The 25,459-nt window shown below is 38.8% G+C and overlaps 1 protein-coding gene across 2 annotated transcripts in view; it reads left to right on the top strand.

Moving 5' to 3' along the window:
• Positions 1 to 25,459, top strand: part of UST (uronyl 2-sulfotransferase) — a 385,158-nt gene that overhangs the window by 253,392 nt on the left and 106,307 nt on the right. For both annotated transcript variants that reach the window (XM_032485118.1, XM_032485117.1), the window contains exon 3: positions 20,608 to 20,763. In XM_032485118.1, coding sequence (XP_032341009.1) covers positions 20,608 to 20,763 — 156 coding nt within the window. The remainder of the gene's footprint in view (positions 1 to 20,607; positions 20,764 to 25,459) is intronic.

The following is a 25,459-nucleotide window of genomic DNA, read 5'->3' on the forward strand; positions in this document are numbered from 1 at the left end:
AGATATTTATTATTATATACCATAAAATTCTCCATTTTATAGTGCACAATTCTGTGACTTTTAGTTTAATCATAAAGTTATGCAGCCATCACCACTGTCCAATTTCAGAACATTTCCACCACCCCGAAAAGAAGCTCTTTACCCATTATCAGTCACTTCCCATTTCTCCCCTACGCCCAGCCTGTGGCCGCCAGTCGTCTACTTTCTGTCTCTATGGTTTTGCTATTCTGTGTATTTCATATAAATAGAGTCATACAACATGTGGCATCTTGTATCTGGTTTCTTTTGCATAGCATATGTTTTTGGGGTTCATCCACGTTGTAGCTTGTGTCAGCACTTTATCCCTTTATAGAGCAGAGTACCATTGACCGTATTGTATGGACATACCACAGTTTGTTCATCTAATCATCATTTAATGGACATTTAGGTAGTTTTCACTTTTTGGCTATTTTGAATAATGCTGCTGTGAACATTCATATACAAGATTTTATGGGATATACCTTGGGAATATAACTAGGAATAGAATTCCAGGGCCATAAAGCAACTCTCTGCTTAACTTTTTGAGAAACCGCCAAACTGTTTTCCAAAGTGGCTGCATCATTTTACATTCCACCAACAACATACGACATTTCCAGTTTCTTCACATCTTTGCCAATATTTGTTATTGTCCATCTTATTAATTATATCCATCCCAGTGGCTATGAAGTGGTATCTCACTGTGGCTTCACAATATTGTTAAGTCATTATTTAAAGTATTAGCATGTTCTCTAGTGCAGGGATCTAGGCAAAATCTTAGTTTTCCCTCCTAACTTTTCCTGGTTACAGTTCTAAGAATGATTGTCTTCGGGCCAGTTAGAACCAGGTATCCCCCAACCCCTCCAGCACAGCCTCATAAGTGCATGGCTTGGTGAATAGGTGGCACCTCTGTGTAAAGGTCACCTACCCCTTCCTTGGGTTGGATGCAGCTCCTCAGCCAGACTGAGGGCTTGGCCAGTGGGGTGTGGGCTGGATTTCAGCCCCTCATGCCTCTTCTGCGGGTGCCTCTGTCCAGGGCACAACCTACACAAGTTTACTTGGCCTGCACTTGGCCACTTTGAAGCCTAATAGACCTGGGTTCCAGTCTCAGTTGAACCCCATGGCTGTGACTTTGGGCAAGTGATTTAATGCCCAGGGCCTGTTTCCTCATCAGTAAATAGTTACAATAATAATAGAACCCTCCTATAGCATTGTGATGATTAAATGAAATGAACTTTGTAAAGCAAATGGTCCAGAACCTGACAAATCAAGTTGCTTATGAAACAGTAGTTAATTTTATGTCTTGTCCTCACGGATTCAGCCCAGTTATTAATTCCCTTGGAAGACTAGAAACCACCATGCATGGCCCAGGGGCCAAGTCAGCATTATATCGTTCCTGCCACAGGCTAAGAATGGTTTTTACATTTTTAAGGGGCTGTGAAACAAACAAAGAAGACTTTGCAGCAAAGGAAATACGCTCTCTATGGCCTGAAATATTTCTCTTAATAGTTCCTGCCTGACCGCTTGCAGTAGGAGTTTACCGGCCCCTGCTCTAGAACCTTTCTCTGACAGTCCTCCACCTGCACCTTGCCCACCCCCACTCCAGGGCTAGATGAGCTTACTCGTGGCCGCTGTCTCCTCGAACCTGTCTCCATCATAGAACCCCCCCACAAGACTGCCAGCGCCTTCTTCAGTCCAGAACCTCTTGACACGTAGTAGGAAGTTAATAGACATCAGTCCAGGGAAAGAAGTGGCAGTGGAGGAGGGACCCTAAAGAACAGTTTTGCCAACTTCACAATTTGAGGAGGCTGGCCCTTTAATTTAGCGCTCCTCCTATGCGTTGCATGTTAGCTGAGCAACACCTTTGGCCCAAATATTAGGGAAGCCATCCAGTAGGTTAGTTGGAAAGGCACTCTGAATTCCCTACCGGCCAATATGCATGGGGTGGATTTCCCAGGAACACATTTCTCTGTGATTCACAACTCCCCTCCGGAAAGGGAGCTTGGCCCACGGCCCCCATCCAATAGTCCTGAGGCCCCTCTCGGAGAGAAGTGGCCGTGGCTTGCTTTGAGCTGGGCTGCATGGATTCAGAATTTGTACCCTCTTGGACAAGGCTGGACTGAGAAGAGGTATAAGAGTGTTTTTGAGAGTCTAAATGAGAGAAGCAGGCATGGCTGGACCTGCTTCACTCTATTACTTTAGGGCATTTTAAAAGAATTTCTTAAGCCTCTGCTTATTTTTTTAATATTCATGCTTACGTTGCGTTCCTCTTGCAGAAACAGATGCTTTACGTTTACCCTAGAGCATTCACTGCAGTTTTATGGAATCAGCCATGCAAAGTATGTTGACATGATATGTCTTCCTTGTTTGGTTTCTAACGTACTAAACATAATTTAAAAAATTCATCTGTATGAACTTGAGCTCCATGTGAATGAGAGAGAAAGAGAGTGAAAGATTGATTTGTGCCCGACCACTTGTCCCCTAAAGAAAGGCCAGAGGATCTGAGATGAAAAGACATAAGATGCAAGCAGGACAGTGCATGTTCGAGGGAGCAGATGTTTAAGATGCTTTCAGGAATCTGAGTTGAGCAATTTACAGTAACTTTCGGGTAAAAACGAGCACAGACTTTTCCATGGATAAGGAAACATTTTTAAAAAGGAAAGCGACTAACACCAATGAAGGATTTGCACCTCACAATGATATGTTAATTTTCTACCTCAAAAGAAAAGATAACAATTTATAGCAGATTTTCTCCTAAGATTTCTCCTACGTGTGTGTTGTTTGCAGACACATTAACCAAACACAAGGAATAGGACACGATTTTCAAGTCACAATTCTAAACAATTTATGTCAAAGCTTACCAAGTATTCCTCCTCTGAAGCTTCAAAGGAAATGTTTATAAATTCCTGAAAAATAAAATTGCATTTGCATCCTTGGAAGCAAGTGATTCTCTAGATGAGATCACTCCCCGTGATGGATTGGAGAACATAGTTTGGCCTTGACAACAACTCACAGAAGTAGGTCAGAAGTTGCTATTGACCACAAAAGTTTCCAGGTGCAAAATATGCAGAGTATGTACTTAATGCTCTTTGGCTGAAGTTGTAAGTGTGGGGGAGAGGACGTGAGGGCTGAAGGACTGTTTAGTTGCATTTCTGAGCAAGTTAGTGTGTTGTGTATGTGTGTGTGTGTTTCAAATAAGCCTTCTACATCTTCAGGAGGGAGTCTTTACCGTAAGGAGCAGATTAAAAACACTACAGAGAGTTACGTTTGACAGACTGCTGGTGCAGATGTATGTGTGTAACAAATGGGTCTCCTCATCCAGCTACCTTTGACTTCCAACTATAAGTATCTTGTAAATTACCCAGAAAAGAGAGCACCCTGTTACAGGAAGGACTTATAAAATTAAAGCACTTGAAGAAAGAAAGCAGGCATAGTTTATGAGAACTTTTTTGGTGATGTATTTTGATCATAGAGGTGGAATTTTTAAGCTAATGGTGCTGCTCCTGCAGTATCAATGCACTGTGGGCCCAAAAGCAATGGTTAGAGCTCTTTTCATCATGATTGCTCTTGATTTTCTCAGAGGATAGTAATACCATGGGGCCATTTTTTAAAAATTGATAAAATCATCAAAAAATTAAAAAGGGAAAGGTCTGTATCACTTAGAAATGTATTTGGCAGAAGAACCAACTACAGTGGCCTAGCCAGGTAAAGAGGCTTATTTATTTCATGCAATAAGCAATCCAGGTCTGGTACAATAACACAGTGATGTCATTGGGGACCTATCTCTTTTCTTCTCCCACTGTCCTCATTGGTTTGTAGATCTTAGCTTTCAGGTTATCCTCATGCTTGTTTCCTCATTGTCACAAGATGGCTGCTGCCTCTCTAGGCTTTGTGTCTATATTCCGGGAAGAAGGAAAGAATTGAAGGTCAAGGCAAAGAACTGAAAAGGATATCAGATAAGTCTGCCCATTGTTAAAAGATTTCTCAAAAGGCCAATTTTCTGATATACATTTATATTTCATTCATTTGTTGACTCAATGGCCAGAATTTGATCACTCAGTTAACCTCAGGTTCAAATGAACCTAAGAAGGTGAATATTTTTAACTGGCTATATTGTTATCTATAATGAAACCCAGTTTCCAATTAGATGAGAGGGAGAATAGCTAAATACTAGGTAGGAAGCGAGCAGAATCTGCCACAGAGCTGGTTATCATGTCAAATTATTTTATGTAGTTGGTAATAGTTAGGTTTGAAAAAGCTAGTTTTCCGTATTAAAGGTGAGGAGACTGTGAGAGCGAAAGAAATCAACCAACACTACAAAAATAGTGTAACTTATCTTTCTCATAAAATGTTCACTGAAGACATTAGTGCTGAAACACCGTAACAATTCAACAGTCAGTTATTGTATTCCTGTTATGTACTGGGGTAGGTACTGTGGGAAAAACTTAAGAGAGAGAGAGAGAGATTGGAGGGAGGGTTAAAAGGATGAAGGGAGGGGAGAAAAGTCATAGCAATATGTTGAGGTCTCAGCCTTCCCAAAGCCTTACAAGGTAGTGAGTAAATCAGGTTGGCACTATTGATTGATCATAAGACTGATTAAAGAGTTATATAAATCATCAAGTGCCTAACTGAAGGATGAGTTACTATGTCTACACTCAATGTGAATTTTAGTTGAAAGATGTGGAAGAGTGTCAGTGTGACCCAGGAGAGTTAGAGAAGGCTTCATGGAAGAAGTTGGCTTTAACACAAGCTTGTTCACCAGTTTCTGAGAGTATTAGTCAGATCTCCACCCACCTACCCTGCACAAGAACAGTGCCAGAGTCCTGGTGCCAGAAGTTTACAGCTGTTGCCAGAGGTGGATAGATCTTACTTCTTTTATACAGTGGGTCTCCAAGTATGATGTGGGATCAGTGGTGGCAGACTTTCCTGGGAACTTAATAGAAATGCAGATTCTCAGGCCCAACCCCAGACCTGCTGAATCACAGACTGGGGTGGGGCCAGCAGGCTGTTTTTAAGAAGCCCTCCAGCGGATTCTGATGCCCACCTAAGTTTGAGAAGTATTGCCCCTGCATTGTGGAAATTAGCCTGTAAAATAAACCATCTTCATGGCTTTGATTGTAATCCTGACCTTAAACAAAATTTGATGACACTATAAACCTGAAAACTTAAAAAAAAACTTGTGTGTTTAAAAACCTCAACTAGCTATCCTTAAAAGTGATATTTTTATACCCTGAAGTCTGTCAGTAATGTTTCTTCTACTCTTGAAATCATGTTATAACTGTGTAAAGAATACTGTTCATTATTAAAGAGAAATGAAGAGACCATAAAAAAAGTGTAAGTGTAAGTGTAAGTGATAAAAACCCAACTGAGACCGTGTAAACAAAAACAAAAGTGTGTGTGTCAGTTTGTGTGTCAGTGTATACATACACACATGTTGGCTATCTTTCTGGAGAGGGGTAATATATTTACCCATGTAACTAAAGCATCTCAATCAAGTATGGCTGGTCCCAGGGACTCAGTCTGTACCATCAGCCCAGTCTATTCTTATCTCCCAGTTCTTAGACTGCTTAACTCTTAGGTAGATCCTCTCTTTTGGGAGTTAAATGGCTGCCTGCAGGTCCATCCCTGCACCCTACTCAGAAATTATAGTAGAAAAAACAGCTTGACTTTCAATAGACCTACGGAATCCTGAGATGGACTCTCATTGGACACACTTGAGTCAGGTGCCTATCTCTTAACTGGTCGCTATGTTCAGTGGATGAATATGCTGGTTGACCATGCCCAATTCAATAGGAATTTGAAGGCAGCCCTCCAAAATCCCATAGACAGCATGGGAGGGAGTGATGCTCTAAAAGAAAATAGAGATATTGTTGCTAGAAGGAGGAGGAACAACTACAACTGTTAATATTTTGATAAACTACTGTAAACCGAGTCAGGCCTGCAGCTAGCCTATCATGAGGTTGTGGATATGGCCGTAGGCAAAGAAAGATAAATCACAAGCTGCTGTTTTAACAATCGCCAAAATAATGGGAATTATCTATTTGTTGGTAGATTTTTTTAATCCTTTCCTCATTCTTCAAATAATTTGAGATCATTTATAGAAAGTAAAATAAAATGGTAAAATATAAATGAAAACTATCAAGGCCATATAAAGTATAAATAAAATAGAAACTATATAGAAACTATAAGTTCCAGAAAAGTTGCTGTAAGTGAACAACCTTTACTCTGAATTTCCTGGGAGCCAAGGGAAAAGTGGGGCTGTAAGTGGTTACATAGTTCTCATTTTCTATGGAGCAGATTTACGCTAGTGTTTGAGGTATGTAATGGAGGAGAGAGCACTGAGTTTTGGGTTGAAAACCAGCTCTGCAGTTGACCTTGGGCAAATTATTTAATCTCTCTAATTCTCAATTTTTTTCACCTTTTGTATGAGCGTACTTGTACTCACGATATTGTGTTGTTTTACAGATTAAGTGAGATAATGGCCTATAAGCTGCCATTGTAAGTGCTCTTGAGATGAGAAAAAAATGAGAAAGTTGGGGCACAGTGTGGTCAATTACATCCCTATCACACAGAACCAGATTTTTTGATGCTGCATCTTGTAGTATAACTTTACAACCACCAAGGACGTGATGACAAAATGTCACCTGGTCAAAGCAGGTCTTAATGAGGCCAAGAAATTATGCTCCAAAAGACAGTCATGTTGCCCTAACTTGGTCCAAGACTAAAAACCAGAGTGTGCAGAGAAATGATGGATTCTGTCCTCCTTACTTATCATGTCCTTCAGCCAGCCTTTTCATAGACTTGAACAGAGAGCCACTCAAAGATATAGTCCCTGGTGGGGGCCTGGATTGGAGTTGTTGGTGGATATCAAGCCCCTGTGTTTCAGTGACGTAAGTTGACCGTCAGGCCTCACTGAGGCTCTGGCCCAGGAAGAAGGTCAGCCTGTTGGCAAGGACTGGATTTATTTCCCTCTAGGGAAACTCCAGTCAGAGAATCAGCAGTGGGCTCTTAACATCTGTGTCTCTTCCCCTCTATTCATTCTTCAGTTTCCTTTATTTTAACCACATTTATCCATCTCAATGTAAATTCTCCTAATGAGGGTTTTCTAATTGCTTATTCAGGCCAACTCCTTGACAATTAAAGGGAAAATCAGAAGTTTTATGTACGATGGTGACTCTCGAGCTATTAAGACAGCTGTTGTTATGTAAATTATCTGCCTTTTTTCTCTATTAGATAGTGAAATCTTGAGGGATAGTAAATATTCATGTCAGTTGAAAAAGTATTTTGGAGAATAATGATTTCTTTTGTTTAGCAGCGTTTGATAGCCTGGATGTAATAATAGTTCTCTATAGGAAATGAGATGCTTCATCTATCTTGGTGGGAATATCTGAAAAATCTGTTTACCCAGTACCAAGTAACAAATGAAAACAAATAAAAACGATCCTACAGATACAGTGGAAATGGACTCTCCATGGTCAGATCCATGCTGATAGATTTGGTCTATACCGCATGCCACACTTGTTCAAAATTAATTCATTTATAAAAAAGCTATACTTATAAAAAGCCTCTAACACGTAGGCAGTATGACATTTCTTCATCTGAGAGCAATCTGTATATCTTATTACCATCTCTAGCTAAAAATACTTTATGAATTCTAGATTCTTGTATGGAGTTAATCCTCCAGCTCAAGTTCACCTTGTTGCTAATTCTCCATCTCATTTCAGTGTGTAGGTGTTGATGTCGTTTTATGTAGAAGGGGAATGTATTTCATCTGTCCCCTTCTCCAGCTGTCAGCAAATCTGTGCCTAGGGGGAAGCTGCAGGGGTCTATATGAGCCACAACCAGCAAGTAGAGCCTTGTCATTGTCTAGAAATGTTCTCTGCGTCTGCCACTCTTACTCCCTTTTCTGCAGCTGAGGAATGGGGTTACGTGAATGAGTGTTTGAAGAATCAAGAACAATGGGGCCTTTGAGTACTTTAGTACAGCAGACTGTATTGGTTGCTTACCCCACATGCATTTCCCCACAGTCTCCTCTTCTTTAGCAGAAATCTGATTTTGCTCAAATTGTGCTCCATGGGGAAGGTAATCCCTTCCCCAGCTCAAAGGTGAATCCTGAGTAATTTAAGCCTATAATGGTTGTCTCATTTCATTTGCTAATGGTTAGTTGAGATGTGAGCTGGTAGCTTAGACCTGACCAAGGAAACGTGAGGGGCAATTTTCCTCAGGACCGTCAAAGTAAGATTTTCAGATCTTAAAGGAAGCACTCAAGGAAGATAGTCTCTTTTACCTCTGGATTTTGTCATTCTGCATGTGATGGCAGGAATTGCAGCAGCCATCATGTAACTTGATGAAAGCTAGTCTGAGGACAATACTGATAAACTAGGATAGCAGAGCAAGATGGAACAAAAATATGAAATGAATCCTAAAATCTCCATACCCAAGGACTTCTGCTTTGAGAGAGAATATATTTTCATTTTATTTATTTATCTCTGAGAAAATGTAGCCATACTTCAGAGATGTTGCTGGTTTGGTTCCAGGCCACTGCAATGAAGTGAATAATACAATAAAGTGAGTCACATCAATTTTTTGGTTTCCCAGTGAGTATAAAAGTTGTTTACTACACTGAGGCCTATTAAGTGTACAGTAGCATTATGTCTAAAAAAATACAAAGTATATACCTTGATTAAAAACACTTTGTTACTAAAAAATGCTACCCATCATCTGAGTGTTCAGCAAGTTGTAGTAGTAACAACAAAAATCAATGATCACCGTAACAAATATAATAATAATGGAAAAGTTTGAAATATTGTGAAAATTACCAAAATGTGACACAGAGACCCAAAGTGAGCAAATGCTGTTGGAAAAATGACACCAATAGACTTGCTGGACGCACGGTTGCCACAAACCTTCAATCTGTTTAAAAAAACAAAACAAAACAAAACAAAATAAAAAAACCCACAATGTCTGGGAAGCGCAATATAGCAAATCACAATAAAACGAGGTATGACTGTATATTTTCCTTATTGTTTGACTTGGGTTTGGTTTTCTGTTACCTGCCAACAAAAGCATTCTTACTGATCTTTGGAGATACGACATAAAGCAATCATGGAAATTCTTTGGCCACGTTCAACCCAGTTGTTCTTAGATGCTACAGCTCCTCGATTTCCCTGCCCTGTCTTCCAAAGCCCAGTGGGCATGAGGGGCAACACTGGCCCAGAGAATTGATGAGTTTTGGATGGTGCATTTTTCTTGCATATCACACATGCAACACACACACGCCAACTTTGTGTAGTCAAATTAAGCTTGTAGAGCCAGAAGGTTCTTTACTGATTCATACCAACAAGAATTAAGTAGGTGTATTTTGGCAAAGAGAGAATGACTAAATCAAGACGACACAATTTTTAGAGATACCAAGGCGCAGCTTAAATGTCATGCTTTCGTGGATCCTTCCCTGAGTCCCCAAGGCCGAGCTCGTCACTCCTTCTCCCTGTTCTTGTACCATTGTATTTATATCCCGGGCAGGGCCACAGGTTATCAGAGCAAGTGGTACCAGGGGTTGGTTGTTAGATTGTGAGTTCATACAGAGCAGGGGACTAGTTGTAACCTTTGTTGTGTTCACTCACTTAACAACTATTTTTTCCATTTTAATTTTAATTAAAAAAAAATTGGGGGGGTAATTAGGTTCATTTATTTATTTATTTTTAGAAGAGATACTGGGGATTGAACCCAGGACCTTGTGCATGCTAGACATGCACTCTACCACTTGAGCTACATCCTCCCCCACCAACTATTTTTTCTGTATCTACTATATTCCAGACATTGGGCTGGATATTGAAGATGCAATAGTAAGGAAAAGCGGATGTGCCCCTACAGTCATGGAATTTAGTCTCTAGTCCAAGACAGACAATCAGGTCATCACAATAATCAATTAATTTCTTGCCGATAACCAAATGAATGGCATTCAGTAATTATCTATTGAATTCAGTTACAGGATTTTCAGTATGCCACAGGGTCTCTTATCCTCCTGAAAGTTAGCCCAGGTTCATATTGTGGCTGAAAGATTCCCAGAGACAAACAAGATTCAGCCCTAGAGTGTAAGCTCCTTTCACGTCTCTGCTTGCACGTGTTTGCTAATATCTCATTGGCCAAAGCAAGTCGCATGGCCAGGCCCAAGGTCCACATGGAAGAACATTATGCTCTTCATGGATATAGGCAGGTAGCATTGGTTGGGGGCAGTTACTACACCAATCTGCCACACTATTTTTAAGTGTGGTTTATGTTATGAAAAACTTTAACTCAGCCAAGGAATTTAAACAATGATCATTTGAATCCAAAAATAAGTTTCTTGCTACAAATTCACACTCAAACTAAAATTTGATTCAGACCTTTTAAATGGGACAAAATAGTGTGGTTCACAATGAACAGTGGATCTAAGCCTTTGGTCTTAAAATCTTTACCCAGTGCTTTGATGAGAGAGAGGAGTAGTGGCAACCAAGCGTGGCTGGTCACCCAGCCTTTGTGCCATTTACAGTGAGGGCCATCTTTCCTTGTGAAGTCTGTAATGAGAATAATTAACTCTTCTCCCCGCCAATATCCAGAGGAAGCCATTCTAAACTTAATGGTTGGCTCATACCAGTAATACTTGCTATAAATTATGTAATGTATGATCAATAACCAATATTTCTCCTCTACTGCATTATAACAAATGAAGTTTTAGATTAGGTTCAGGGTAGAAATTCTTAACTAAAAATAAAAAATAGGATGGATGTAAAGAAATAAAGCTTCACTTTAAGCAAACTTTTTTTAAAGTGATAGCTATATTTTTTTAAACATTTTTTATTGAGTTATAGTCATCTTACAATGTTGTGTCAAATTCCAGTGTAGAGCACAATTTTTCAGTTATACATGAACATACATATATTCATTGTCACATTTTTTTCACTGTGAGCCACCACAGGATCTTGTATATATTTCCCTGTGCTATACAGTATAATCTTGTTTATCTATTCTACATTTTGAAATCCTAGTCTGTCCTTTCCTACCCCGTGACCCCTTGGCAACCACAAGTTTGTCTGTGAGTCTGTTTCTGTTTTGTATTTATGGTTTCTTTTTTTTTTTAGATTCCACATATGAGCAATCTCATATGGTATTTCTCTTTCTCTTTCTGGCTTACTTCACTTAGAATGACATTCTCTAGGAGCATCCATGTTGCTGCAAATGGCGTTATGTTGTCGTTTTTTATGGCTGAATAGTATTTCATTGTATAAATATACCACATCTTCTTTATCCAGTCATCTGTTGATGGACATCTAGGCTGCTTCCATGTCTTGGCTATTGTAAATAGTGCTGCTATGAACATTGGGGTGCAGGTGTCATTTGAAGTAGGGTTCCTTCTGGATATATGCCCAGGAGCGGGATAAGCAGACTCTTAAATCTTAAAATTCTATATAAACTAAAGTGTCTATGCTTGTTTTATTTGAAGAAGTGTGCAATTAAGAGAAAATGTGTTATAGATCTGAATGGTGAGTTAAACTAAGATGTGGGTCTTGTAGAAAGATTATCTACCCAAAGACATCTACAAAATTACATATTCTGGTTGGAAAGTTAATGTATAAAGTCACTTGAATTGATTAATATTAATAATGAAACAACTCCAAATCTAGAACTAATTTGAGGATCCTGCATTCTTCTCTGTTCTTACTGGGAAAAATCTGTGACTCTCATTCCTAGAGTTTTGTTTGATAAGGACTTTTGGATCACTGAACACACAGCATATAAGAAAGTGCCAGAAATAGCTAGAATTGGTCCAGATTTACTACAACAGTATTACTTATAGTGCCTTTGAACTCAACAAAACATACAAGGCGTATATACCTGCATATATACACACACAGGAAGATCAGATGGGATTGTCAAACCCATATTGGTTTTCTCCATTTTGTTTTGATTATAAAAGCCATAGAGAAGGTTTAAGGGGCTCTCAGAAGAGTGGACAGAGGTTTTGAACACAAGTGCAGTAGGGCTACCATATGTATGTGGAAGCAAGGCCGGGTCCTGTGTAAACAATTTGAAATATTCCTTCAGAATGGTTTATCCTCTAAAAGTTTTGCATCTTCCCTGTTCTGCTTATGTTTCATGTATGGGGCATGTGGACCTCATTTCTCTTTTCTGTCAAACATATGAGTATTTCATGGACTCACTTTTCCATGGGCTAAACTGAGGTTTGAATTTTAAAATCTGTAGCATACTATAGTAATGAGATAACCAGATTATGGACTTCTGTCTGTGATTCACATACTGACTAGAGAAAGAAGCATAAAGAGTGTTGCAGAATTAAAAGTCAATCTGCCTTTTCTTAATATGTGTATTTCCTTTACATCCGTCAGTTTGAAATTTGAAAGTGTTCATCTGTCCATGGCATTGATAGCATTCACCCAAGGTCATCTGAAATTTGAGTTTTTAATCAAACTGGAAGTCATTTTTTTTTCCTGAAGCAGAGTTCAACTATGGTAGTTTAATCATCACTTCCAAAAATTACTTCTGGCTCCTTTTGAAAATTGCTTTTTTGTATGAGGATTCCATTACAGTATGAAGGGTATTACATTCCTGGAAATAATGTAATGATGTTGTACATCATGGAGACAAGGACTTTGGGTTGAGCAAAATGGAATATTTAGAGTGCAGAATGCCATTTAGATAGCCCTCCAAACATCTCTAAGTATTGTGTATCCCTGCCTTAACATCATGGAGTGTGAACAGGAAGGAACCTTGAAATCATCAGGTTTAGTACCCCCAGTTTGTACGTAAGGAAACTTTGGCCCAGAGAAGTTATTCAAGGTCACTTGTTCAAGGTCACTCAACTAATTTGGCCAAGGGGAAACCCAGAGTTTCATGACTTTCAGTCCAGCCAACTTTTTTCACTCCACCATCCTTTTTCTTATGTACTACAGCAAATAAGAATGTTTCAAAATATAAATGTCCTTACAGTTTTAGAGAACAACCAAAATAGCATCCTTTAAATGATAAATATGAGAGCATTGGTTCTAAAACAACATTTAATAGTATTTTCATCCTAACAGTCTATCTATTTAATAGACAGATACGTATTAATTATCCATGCTGCACATACCAGGTAGACCCAGTCTATTAGAGGAATAAAAACAGATGGATTTGTACAGGATTTATAGCTATATTTGTCTTTCTGTAGGTAACATTTGACGTGGAACTATTTCAAGTTGGAGCAGGGGGAAAGGAGAAAGCATAAGGTTCAGATCTGGCAAGGCTTCTGGAAGAAGATGGGTTATGAATAATTAGAGGATACAGTGATGTCATGTAAGAGTCATGGGCAGGAAGAACTTTCTACTGAGGAAGTATGGCAGTGAGGGAAAAGAGAGTTCTTTAGTGGGTCCTATTTGTTAGAATGGAGGAAATGAGCCCAGGGGACTGGAGAGTCAATGGTGATTCGACAGAGATGCATCCGTCAGAAGACCATTAATCGCCTGATGGGCAAAAGCCAGTGAGGATCACTACTGAGTTCTGGGAAGCACTGCTGGAAGGCTGAGCCCCATGTGGACTTTAGTGTTTGGTGATGGTCTTAAAACAACAACAACAACAACAAAAAAATAGCTCAAAGTGATTAAAACTATGGAAAGGAAGAGAAAACATAAGAGGAGCATAAAGGTAGATTTATTACATGACAAGCCCAAAACAGAGTGGGACATGTACAGACATGGTTCTGAAAGAGAACTGTGAACGCCCATGGGGTTGGAATCCATGTCTGTAATTCTACTGAAACTTTTTTTTTAGTATTTCTTTTATGAATATATTTGGCAAAGAACAATGTTAAAAGCTAGTGTTAATTTTTAAGGCATTTCCAGGTTATTTCTTGATAATAATATGGATTGAAATTAATCATTTAATGGCTTCAGAAGAGAGCACCATTTACTGGGTTATCAACCAGCCCTCGCCTCTTATGGATGAGGAAGCTGAGGCTCCCCGTGTGACATGACCAGCTCTTGGCATCACAGTGTCCTAGGAAGCTTTCAAATACGGATTCACTGAATGGATTTGAGCTGCTCAAAGTCACATTGACAGTGAGTAGCAGACCTGTCCCTGAGTTCAAACCTCACAAAACTCTGGCCGTGACTCTTCCCCTCACTGGTGTAAGTAACCATGGAATGGAGGTGCTATAAAGTCACAACGTGAATTTCATTCCTCAAAGAAAATAATTTCATCTCTAGCATAATATTAGTACTAAGGGGCCAATGCTTTGACGGTGTTTAGTATACATTTCAGTCAACTTACACATTCTGTTAAACCGGCACACCCGTTTGCTAATCATTCTGTGTGAGTAGACATTTACTGTAGTGTAAGCATATTTGTCAGGTTAATCGTGACTTTGAACTATGGGTGGGAGGCCATCGGCACTCCAGGGAGGCCCAAGGAGGATAAGACAGTGCCTTTCTCCAGAGTGCCCAGACTATTCTCCAGTATCATGGGGGCAACCCCCACCCCCACCCCACTCCCTCATAAGGCTGCACGGAACCACCCAGCAGCTTAACGTGGAAGGTTGGGAGGCCTCTATAATATTGGTTCCTCAAAACGGACCTAGGGTAGCATTCCTGACCCCCATCCTAGACTTTCTGTTTCAGTCAGTCTCAGAGTAGGGCCCCCAAATCTGGGGTTTTTAAAATTCTATAGGTAATTCAAATATATAGACATTTGGGAACCACAACTTGTAATATACCATATTAAACATCATTTTGCAAAGACTTAAAAGCAGGATTGATGTTAATTTCCTCCAGTAAGATCGGTCCCCATAGAGACCTATAAGCATGGGCTATGAAAGTCTACATCCAGACTACGTTTACTTTTTACCTGGGAAGTCTTCTTTCCCCTCCCCATTTCAAACCGGGGGTAAGCTATTGAAATGGTGGGTGTCATCTGGTGGTAGTTACTGTTGTGCTCAGGATTTTGGAGAGACTTCTGTTTATTTGGCATGTTCCACACAAGCCTGTCAGACCCTGGGGATTTGTGGCATTTGCAGAACTTACAAGGCAGGCAACATAAAAATATATAATTCATGGAGTGAAATATTTTGGAGCTCCCTTCACTTTTACAAATTGGCCATAAAATAGAAACCACAGACATAACATTCGTATTACCAGAGTTGCCAAGAATGAAGAATCATTTGGGCCAGGGGTAGGGGGGTAAGGGGTTTTGCTGTGTACTTCTTTGTAGAGCACCCAAAGAAAGGGTAAGGATTCAAAATGTGTGTGCAAATGAGAGTGGGAGCAGTAAAGTTGAGATGCCTGATAATTGGCAAATATCTGTGGAAGAAAATGGGGATTTTTGAGGTTAATCTTAAGAAGTCTTTAGAAATCTTTGCACAGTCATAGGTTTACCATTTGAGGGCATTTGCTTGTCTTGATGGACATGTCAAGTGCATTTAGGATATTATATACATTTTACTATGACTTATTGCTTCCTATTTTGTTCCTTTTGTAGTGAAGTGGGTCACAATATCCAGGCTGCTGTGACTCCTTACAATAGATTAGGGGGAAGGGGTAAAGGGAAAACTGCATCCTTCTCCTCTTCTTCTCCCATTAGCTGCTCTGACACTCCCAGCTTACATTAGCTTATAAAATATGTCCTGAGGCCAACCGACTCCTGTCAGCTCCGCCTGAGCCTTCTGGGGACATAAGTAATGGATGACTAATGACCAATGATACTGGTTGTGATAGTTGCCTGTTGAACAATAGCATTAAATGAGGTTGGACACATTCAAGACATGATGAAAAGAAATAGCATCTCTGTTGCAGAAGTCAAACTGAAGATCATTTTCACCCTGTGATGTTATAGTAGGATAGACAGAGTATTGTCTCAAGGTCAAGAAAGCTGCGAGCTGGGGTTTAGTTGGTACCTCCCACTTTTTAGCTTTGTGACCTTGAACATGCCAAATGATCTCTCTGGCCTCAGTTTACTCATCTAAAAATAGTCTTAATATCTACTTCCCAGGATATTTGAGAGAATGAAAAGACAAGATAAAGCTCTAACAGAGTTGAGCACAGACCGGGCTGGGGTGGGGGTGACAGAAGTGGGGAGGGAGCTGGAATGGGTGGATTAGTGCAGATTTCCTCTAGACCTCAAACGCTGTCATTCTGTGAGTCTGTGACATGTGGGAAGGGAGGGGGCACACAGGAGAGTCACTTAGGTGCTATTAATGATGCTTAAATTGTCTGATACTTTAAAATCCTAGAGAAATGCCCAGCTAGAGTGAAGATAATTACGCTATTTGATTCAGTATTGTTAACACGGATTAAAAGAATTTACATGGCACAGAGCCTGGGAGAGGGTCAGGGTTGGCCCTCCGTATTTTTCACCATCATTCCAGAAAGTACACTTTAAATAAACGATGACAATGACTGGTAAAGCAGACTTCAAGAGCAAATTTATAGTTCTACTAAAAGCAGGGATGAATCAACTTGTTACCATTGGTAATTTTAACACATCATCCAACCATCAAATTAACACATTGGTTTGGCCTGACTAAATCTGCCAATTCCAGTGGACTCCATAGGTTTTTAGGAAAGGGTTTAAAAGTCCCACCCTAAATTTGAGAGAACTTCATATTTGCGATGGTGTATGCTATGTCTTTAAAAGTCACAAGACTGATTCCAGAAGCTTTATCTGAAAACACATTTCCTCGCTCTACGTTCATACTCTGTAGCTGTACATTGGTGTTTAAAGAAATGGTAAAATTGGAGTCATGCTGGGGATGTTAAGCTCTCCTGTTTTTCAATTATTATTGTAGGTGTAGCTTCAAGAATGATGCAGGGATTTTAGTTTTTATATGTGTTCTTTTTAAATAACAATATTTATAATCATTATTTGGGAGCTTTCCACAAAACTGATGAAATAATTGGAATGAATGTATTTTTTAAACACTAACCAATAACCCAAAGGTAAATAACATCTTGAGCTATTAGCAAAAGGTTGTAGATAGATATTAAGCCTGCACCTGCATTAATTACCTAAGAAATTCCAGGGAAATTAAGTGTTTCCACCTAAGGTTTCTAAGTGCCTCTGTTCTTCATTTAAATCTTCTAAGGTATACCTGCACTCTTAGAATAAAGTACTTAATATGTGGTAACTCACATCTTCTAAGTCATCAATTTAGTCAGAACAAATTCTCCCTTGTTGTTCTATGCTGTGCTAGAAGACAAGGAAAAATGCATTCACCTAATTCCTGAACAGTTTATTTTTCCAAAGAAATTAAAATTTGTGTTTATGTTGGCAGCTCTGTTAGGACTGTAGTCCATCTCCCAGCCTGGTTATTATGGAAAATCCAACTTACAAACACTATTAATATCATTACATTGAACATGAAGCCCAGTTCAACCTCCCTGGGTCATAACCTCATAAATAAGAACTAAGTGATTTATCTGAATATCTGAACTTCTGCAGTCATTGCCAGAGAACAGACTTTTGGGATACTCCATGGATTGAACCATAAGTAAAATGACCTTTTATAATGATGGTCTTTTTACCCTGATGAGTTTTATTAGCATTCAGTCAGAGAGATCAGCTATCTTTGAAAATTATTCTGGACTCACAGTTTAGTGGAATCATTGTGTTAATTCGTAAATCCCTTCAAGCTGCCAAGAACCAGTCAATGCCTGTTGAGGCCCTATATATACAAGGCATTTTCTAGGCACTGTGAGGACACATAATAGAAGATACTGTCCGGCCCTAAGGAAACAAAGTACTACTTATTTTAAAAATATATATTTATATATGCTGGAAAAACTATATCAAAGTGGTACATGACTGGTTGTTAAGTGAATGATGTGGATATTCTGTTTTACGCCAATGACAATTAGCCTTGAAGCTCCGAATTTATGAAATGCTACTTTGCATATAAAATATCTTAAGAAAATAAGTAAACCTACAATTACAAAGACAAAAATTCAACTTATATACCAAAGGCAAATTTGGGGTATATTTATGTTTATATTGTACTATATTCTTTAGTTATGGGCCTTTTTATGGCCTTTTGTTATGAATACGTGCTAAGTGAAGGAATCTTTTGATTATCATTTGTCAATTATTGCTCAATGCTGAGCATTCAAAATGGAAATAATATCTTTGCTGAGGATATAAATATTTGATCAGATGCTATGTGTAATTGCTTATTAGTCTATCAAAATCATTATAACTGGGCAATTAGAAAAGAAAAAGAAATAAAAGGCATCCATATTGGAAAAGAAGTAACCCTATCTGTCTGCAGATGACATGATCATGTGTATTGAAATCCTAAAGAACCCACACAAAATACTATTAGAGTTAATAAGTGAGTTTAGCAAGATTAGAGGATACAAGATCAATATACAAAAATCAGTGAACAGTCAATAAAAATACTAATTAAGAAAATAATTCCATTTATAATAGCATCAAAAGGAATAAATGGACTGTGCGGCCTGCATACTGAAAATTGCAAAACATCAATGGAACAAATTAAAGGAAAATCGAATAACTAGAAAGACATTCATGTACATGTATTGGAAGACTTAATATTATTAAAGTGGCAATAGTCCTCAGATTGATCTACAGATTCAACACAATCTTTATCAAAATCTCAACTGCTTTTTTTGCAGAGATTGACACACTGATCCTAAAATTTATATGGAGATGCAGGGGACCCAGAATAGCCAAAACAGTCCTGAAAAAGAAGAACACAGTTGCAGGGGTTCACCCTTCCTGATTTCAGAAGTTACAATAAAGCAATAGTAATCAATACTCTGTGGTACCAGTGTAAGGATAAACATATAGGTCAATGGAATAGAATTGAGAGTCCAAAACTAAACCCACATATGTATGGTTAGTGGGTTTTTAATAAGGGTACCTAAACAGTTAAATGGAGAAAAAATTAATCTTTTCAATAAATGGTACTGGGACAAATGGATATTCACATGCAAAAGAATGACATTAGATTAGTAGCTCACACCATACACAAAATCAACTCAAAATGAATCAAAGACCCAAATGTTAGCACTAAGACTATAAAACTTTTCAGAGAAAACATAGGTGTGTATCTTTGTGATCTTGGATTAGGCAATAATTTCTTAGATAGGATACCAAAAGCACAAGCAACCAAAGAAAAATTAGATAAATTGGACTCCATCAAGATTAAAAACTTGTGCTTTGACACTGTCAAGAAAGTAAAAAGACAACCCACTGAATGGGAGAAAATATTTTCAGGTCATATATTTCCAAATCCAGAAAAAATACAGAACTTTTAAAACTCAACAATAAAAAGACAAATAACTCCATTTTAAAATGAGTAAAGGATTTGAATAGACATTTCTCCAAAGAAAATATACAAGTGGCTAATAAACACATCAAATGTGCTCAACATCATTAGTCATTAGGGAAATGCAAATCAAAACCACAATGAGATACCACTTCATGTCCATTAAGATGTCTATAATAATAATGATAATAAAAAAACAAGCAATAACAAGTGTTGGCAAGGATGTGGAGAAATTGAAACTCTCATCCATTGCTGGTGGGAATATAAAATGGTGCAGCTATATTAAAAACAGTTTGGCAGTTCTTCAAAAAATTAAAGAGTTATTCTATGATCCAGCAATTCCACTGTAGGATGTACTCAAGGTAAAATCAAAACCATATGTCCACACAAAAACTTATACATAAACGTTCATAGCAACATCATTCATAGTTGGCAAAAAGTGGAAGCAATCCAGATCAAATGTTCTTCAACTGATGAATGTGTAAACAAAATATGGTATATCCATACAATGTAACGTCATTCAGCCATGTAAAGAGATGAAGTACCAATTCACACAACAGCAACACTGATGAACCTAGAAATCATTACGCTCAGTGAAAGAAGCCAGACACAAAATGCCACGTTATATGATTCTGAACATGTGAGATCTTCAGAATGCTCTAGACAAAACCATAGAGACAGAAGGTAGGTAAATGGTTTCAATGGATCAAGGTAATGAAGTAAATGGATAGTAACTGCTAACAGGTATGGAATTCCTTTCGGGGATGATGAAAATGTTCTGCAATTAGGTAGTGGTGATGGTTCACAACTTAGTGAATGTACCTAAACCTGCTGTGTTTGTATACTTTAAAAGGGTGAATTTTATCATATTTAAATTACATCTCAACTTTAAAATTTCCTATATTTTCTTTGAGTATTCTCCAGATTAAATTGTAATAATATATAAGCATAATATAACTTGCAAAAGAATATTACCATTAAAGCACACATTTATGTAGTTTCTTCCTAAGGAAAAACAAAAGAAGCATCACAACCACTATTATAGACGGCATGAAATTTTGCCAGGGTTAAGTATCAGTGCAGATAGGTAATGAGTCCAGTGTTTCTCTCAAGTTGCACTATGAAGATTAAACATGAGCTCATTACTTCTGTCCTCTCATTCACTCCATATGGACCTTTCTCATTTAGATAGAGCAAACACTTATTATTCTGAAACTGAGGGGAGGGGCCGAGCTGCTTTAACCCCAAAGTCACTCATTTGCTCTCTGGTTCTTTCCCAGGTGCTGCCTTTCCCGAGCCAGGTGGTGTATAACAGAGTTGGCAAGTGTGGGAGTCGTACCGTGGTCTTGCTTCTGAGAATCTTGTCAGAGAAGCATGGATTCAATTTGGTCACTTCAGACATTCACAACAAAACCAGGCTTACTAAAAATGAACAAGTAAGTTGTCTCTGCCCATGGTTAAACTGTACTTTGCTTTAACTTGTTTGTGTAATTAGTGGGTGCCTTCTAGAACACCCTTTAAACCCTTAACGAATGAACACCAGAGGTATAATTTCATCCTGTATTTTTGCCAGAGTGTGGAAGGAAGTTTAAGTCAGGGCTCTGACAGAAGTCTTCAAACCAGGAAATTTCCCTGGAGGAATACTTTTCTTAAGACCAGTGAAGGGCAGCGTCCACTGGTCATTGTCTATTTAGCTAAAATGAGCAATGCTTCAATCTCAGATGGTTACACCACTGAGCTATAAGTAGTGCTGGCATCCTGAGAGCAAAAAGAAGACAACTTTATTTTAATATTTCTTCCTCTGCATTTCCTCAGAAGTGTCTCACATTTTTATGGTTATCATAAAGAGAATACCCTCTTTGGGCCAGGAATCTGGTTGGTTGATGGGGCATGAACTTCCTGTTATAGTAAGTTCAAGGGGTGTTGAGCTTCCAAAACAGCTTTTGGCATATTCAGTGGTGACAAAAGAATTGTCCAATTTCCCAGGAACAAATCTGCCCTAATATAGCCGAGTCGTACAAGTGGACATGCTGGTGGTGGAGTAGGGGTGCTATACTCTGGCAGGAAGCTGTGGAGACAGATCCTACTTTGTAAGCTTATACCAAAGTAGGGCTGACGGGCTCCACTCAGGTGCTTTGCTGATGAAGAAAAGTTAGGCCTGGTGCTCTCACAGTCCTTGTATAGAATCAAGGTTGTTAGCCTGGTCTCAGAAAGTTGCCTCTGTCCCCTTAGATACTTAGGATGGATGAGTGGCCACCAGTGTAAGTCGGAGTTCTCCAGAAAACAGAATCAGTAGGATGGAGATATATCTATCAATAGACGGACAGATAGAAAAGGAGATGTCTTGTGAGGAATTGGCTCGTGCAACAGTGGAGACTGAGAAATCCCACAACCTGCCACCTACAAGCTGAGAGCCCAGGAAAGCCACTGGTGTAATTGAGTCCGAGTCCAAGTGAAAGGCCTGAGAACCAGAGGAGCTAATGATGCAGATCCCAGTCCAAGGGCAGGGGAAGAATATAAGATGAGATGCCCCAGCTTAATTCAGTGAGGCTGGGGAAAAAATCATACTCCTCCTCCCTCCATATTTGGTTCTACTCGGGCCTTCAAGGGATTGGATGAGGCCCACCCACAGTGGGCAGGGAAATCTGCTTCACTGAGTCCAATGATTCAAATGCTAATTTCAACCAGAAACACCCTCACAGGAACACCAGAAATATTGTTTAATCCAGAGACCCCCTTGACCAGTCAAGATGACACACAGAATTAACCATCACACCATTCAATGAGTCTGTAAGTTTGGGGAATAAACAAGGCACATTGTTTACTATCAGGTTGAGACTATAATTATGGAAATTTCCACCCATGTCTACTTCTTTTTGACATAACCTCCATTTTTGAGGCATTCAAAACCTCTCATATTTCCTTTCCTCTCAAGGGAAATATGCAGTAAGTAGCCTTCCTTCCTCTATTATCATGGGGGACGGTAGGACTATTTTAAGTCAGTAACACAGACAACAGTACTTGGTATAAAGCCTGTATGTTTAGTGTCTTCCACAGTGAAAAGATCAGTATGTCCATCCCTTTGAAAACTTCCATTAAAGGGTCTCTGAGTAATAAGTCCAAATAGTCGTCAGCAATCGAGAAAGACTTTTGAGATCACCCCTTGCAGGTTCTCTCGTAGGCTCTCGATAGAAAAATTATATTTGGTGACATTTAAGGATATCACATTTTATAAGGGTAGCTTCTCTTTGAATTCCTTACCTGGTTGAAGAGCTAATATGATTAGGGCTGGTTATGCCCTTTTCACTACCTGGAAGAAAATGATTGTAATAGATACACTTTGTTGTTGAAATTTTATTATAAATGTTAAATTTGGTTTTCTTTTGATTCTTCGGGTCTGCTTATCAGATTATACTTTAATGTTCCTATGCGTGGGAACTATTCTCAGTTCTTGCAGCCTCGTGAAACACAATAGCTCAATTTTAGTTCCCACTGATGAAAAGTGTAACCAAGAGGCAGCAAAGAAACTAAGGTATTAGACAGTGAGATGTTCAGGAAGGCCCTGGAAGAGAGAGCACAGAATATGATATTTAAATTTACTGCAAGATTTTACATGAATCAACCTACTTTTTTCCCCATGAGGAGCACATATGAGAAAGTAAAGTACAGTCGGAACTGTCAAAGGAAGGATCTAGATTAAAAATTAAGAATAATTTACTAATGTTATATAATTTGTAAATCTTTTAGAAAGGGTTAAAGCCAAAGTCATCCCTCTCCTCTAAAATAGAGGTTAGTTCTCATCTGTTTGGAATGATTGGCTTGTCCAGAAGCCAGGGAATAGACTAGACAATCTTTTAAGGTTCTTTCCAGCCCTGTGATTCTGTGATATATTTATACAACTTCTACCATAATCTGTGTATAATTAGTTGAAACATTTCTGATTCCTGTGGTCAGTGTGACCTAGAATATATTTCATTACTTCATTATTCCAGATTCCTATTAAATTATAAGACAAGTTTTAAAAACTTCAGAGAAAGGTAAAGATACAATAGAATAAAAACAAACAATTTCCTTGTAAAAAGAAACATAAGATCATGACAGTTGCCACTCTGCAGACAGCTGACCAGGCCGTGACATACAAAGTGAGCCAGGAAATGCCAGGACAAGGCACCAAGTTTGAAAGTGGTTCAAGAATGTTTAAAGAAACTCTTTTTTTCCTTGTTATATGCATCTTTTTACCAAAGTTTAAAGTGCATAAAACAAGCAGAGAAAAAAATATTATTTTAACCTAATATATTCAGGAAATAATTTGTGGTATGAATGGCTCCTCTTCTTGGTAATTTATTAAAGGAAAAGGGGAGAAGTGATTTAAGAGATGAGTTAAAGTTTTATCGTCAGTGGTTCTCAACACTAGACAAACAGAACGCTGAAAGTACGTTCCCATGGAAACGTTGTTCTCTGAAGTTAATAACAATTGCGCTTCAGGTGCGGCACGAGTTAAACAGGCTCTTGTGGGCTGACCCGGGACTCCATCCACCATGTGGAACGTTTCTTTTATGAGAAAATGTGTTCCAAGTTCCAAACTACTGACTTACAAATGAACTTCGGAAAAGTATCCGCTTATAAGACTGGAATTATCTGTACCATTTCATTCATAGACAATGGCACCTCCCTGGGCCAAAGTCAAATTCACACATATGTTTCTCCCTGGAGGGTGGCTGTCATCACACCACACACACACACACACACACACACACACACACTCAGTACTAGATTTTAAAAATCTGTTTAATGGAATAAGACATTGAAAGGATTATTAAAAATTAAAGAAAGCATGAAGACAGCATATGTTAGAATGTCTATAAAAATCTCATTACATCTGCCCTTAGAGAAATAGAAATGCCTTTGAAGTTAATATTTTAGAAAACTCTGCCTCAGTTGAAGAGCATGGTCCAGTGTTGGACCTTTGCAGGGCATATAATGCAAATCCATGATGACATCATTTCATTTATGTTGTAAAGCCAGATTTCAATTTCTTGGGTTAGTTTAGATGATCTCTTGGAAAATGGAGATTGCATACAATCTGAAAGATGAGGAACTATTTCCAGAAGACACGGGGTGTGATTTCCAAAAGACTTACAGGCATCTTTCTTAATGGTCTGACCCCTTTCAGAACATTGATCTAAAGACAATAAAAATCGAAGTGCCACAGGCATATCAAAGACATAAGAATTCAAAATTATTTCATTCTTGTTGGAAAGGCCAAAAATTGTTGGCATATGAGCCCAAAAGATCAAGAAAGCAAATTCTTTTACTATTTTTATTTATCCCGAAGCTACTGAGGATTACGAGTTGGAAACAGCGCTAACTATGTGCTAATTGTTTTACTTCATTATCTCATTTAACTCTTTTGGACCTAAAACTATACCAGTGAGTCAGTTTGACTTCCTATGTTATGGATGGGAAAAATAAGACAACTAGATGTGGTCACTTTCCCACTATAACGTACTAAAATGACTACTCGTGGCACCTGGACTTGAACTTGGCTGTCCTGAATCCAGGAGCCATTGTCCCACTGCAGCGGCTGTTGGCTCCGGCTGCACAGCAGGGTCTCCAGCAGAACCTCTGAAACATGTGTTTGCAATGGCCCTTCTCCTGGAGACTCTGGAGCAGGATCCAGAAAGCTTTTTTTTTTTTTTTTTTTTAATCAAATGCCACTGGAGATGCTAGGCTACAGACAGTGTTAAGAATCCCCATCGAAACCGTCATATCAGCATTTTCCTAAGTGTGTTCCTTAGAATCCTAGTCCCCGAAGACACTGAAAAAAAAGAAAAGAAAATATCATGCTTCAATAAATTGGGGAAATGCCGCCCTCTTGTCCCCCCATAGGAGAGTCACAAGAATTATTCACATTTTAAACTCTGAGAATTCTTTCAATTAAAATCAAAGTGAAGAATCTGTTTAACTGACTTTCACCTAGAGTTCCCTAGTCTTAGCTGGCCAGGGGACCCTTTATGAGTCTTTGTGGCTCTCGCGTGCCTCCCACGGAACTCTGAGTCACAGTTTGGGAGGTGGTGGACCAGCCTGTATGCATCCCTCAGTCATACCGGTAAAGGCTGCTCGTTCACTGTA

The sequence above is a fragment of the Camelus ferus genome, chromosome 8, assembly GCF_009834535.1.
Source record: "Camelus ferus isolate YT-003-E chromosome 8, BCGSAC_Cfer_1.0, whole genome shotgun sequence".
NCBI classification, from domain to species: domain Eukaryota; kingdom Metazoa; phylum Chordata; class Mammalia; order Artiodactyla; family Camelidae; genus Camelus; species Camelus ferus.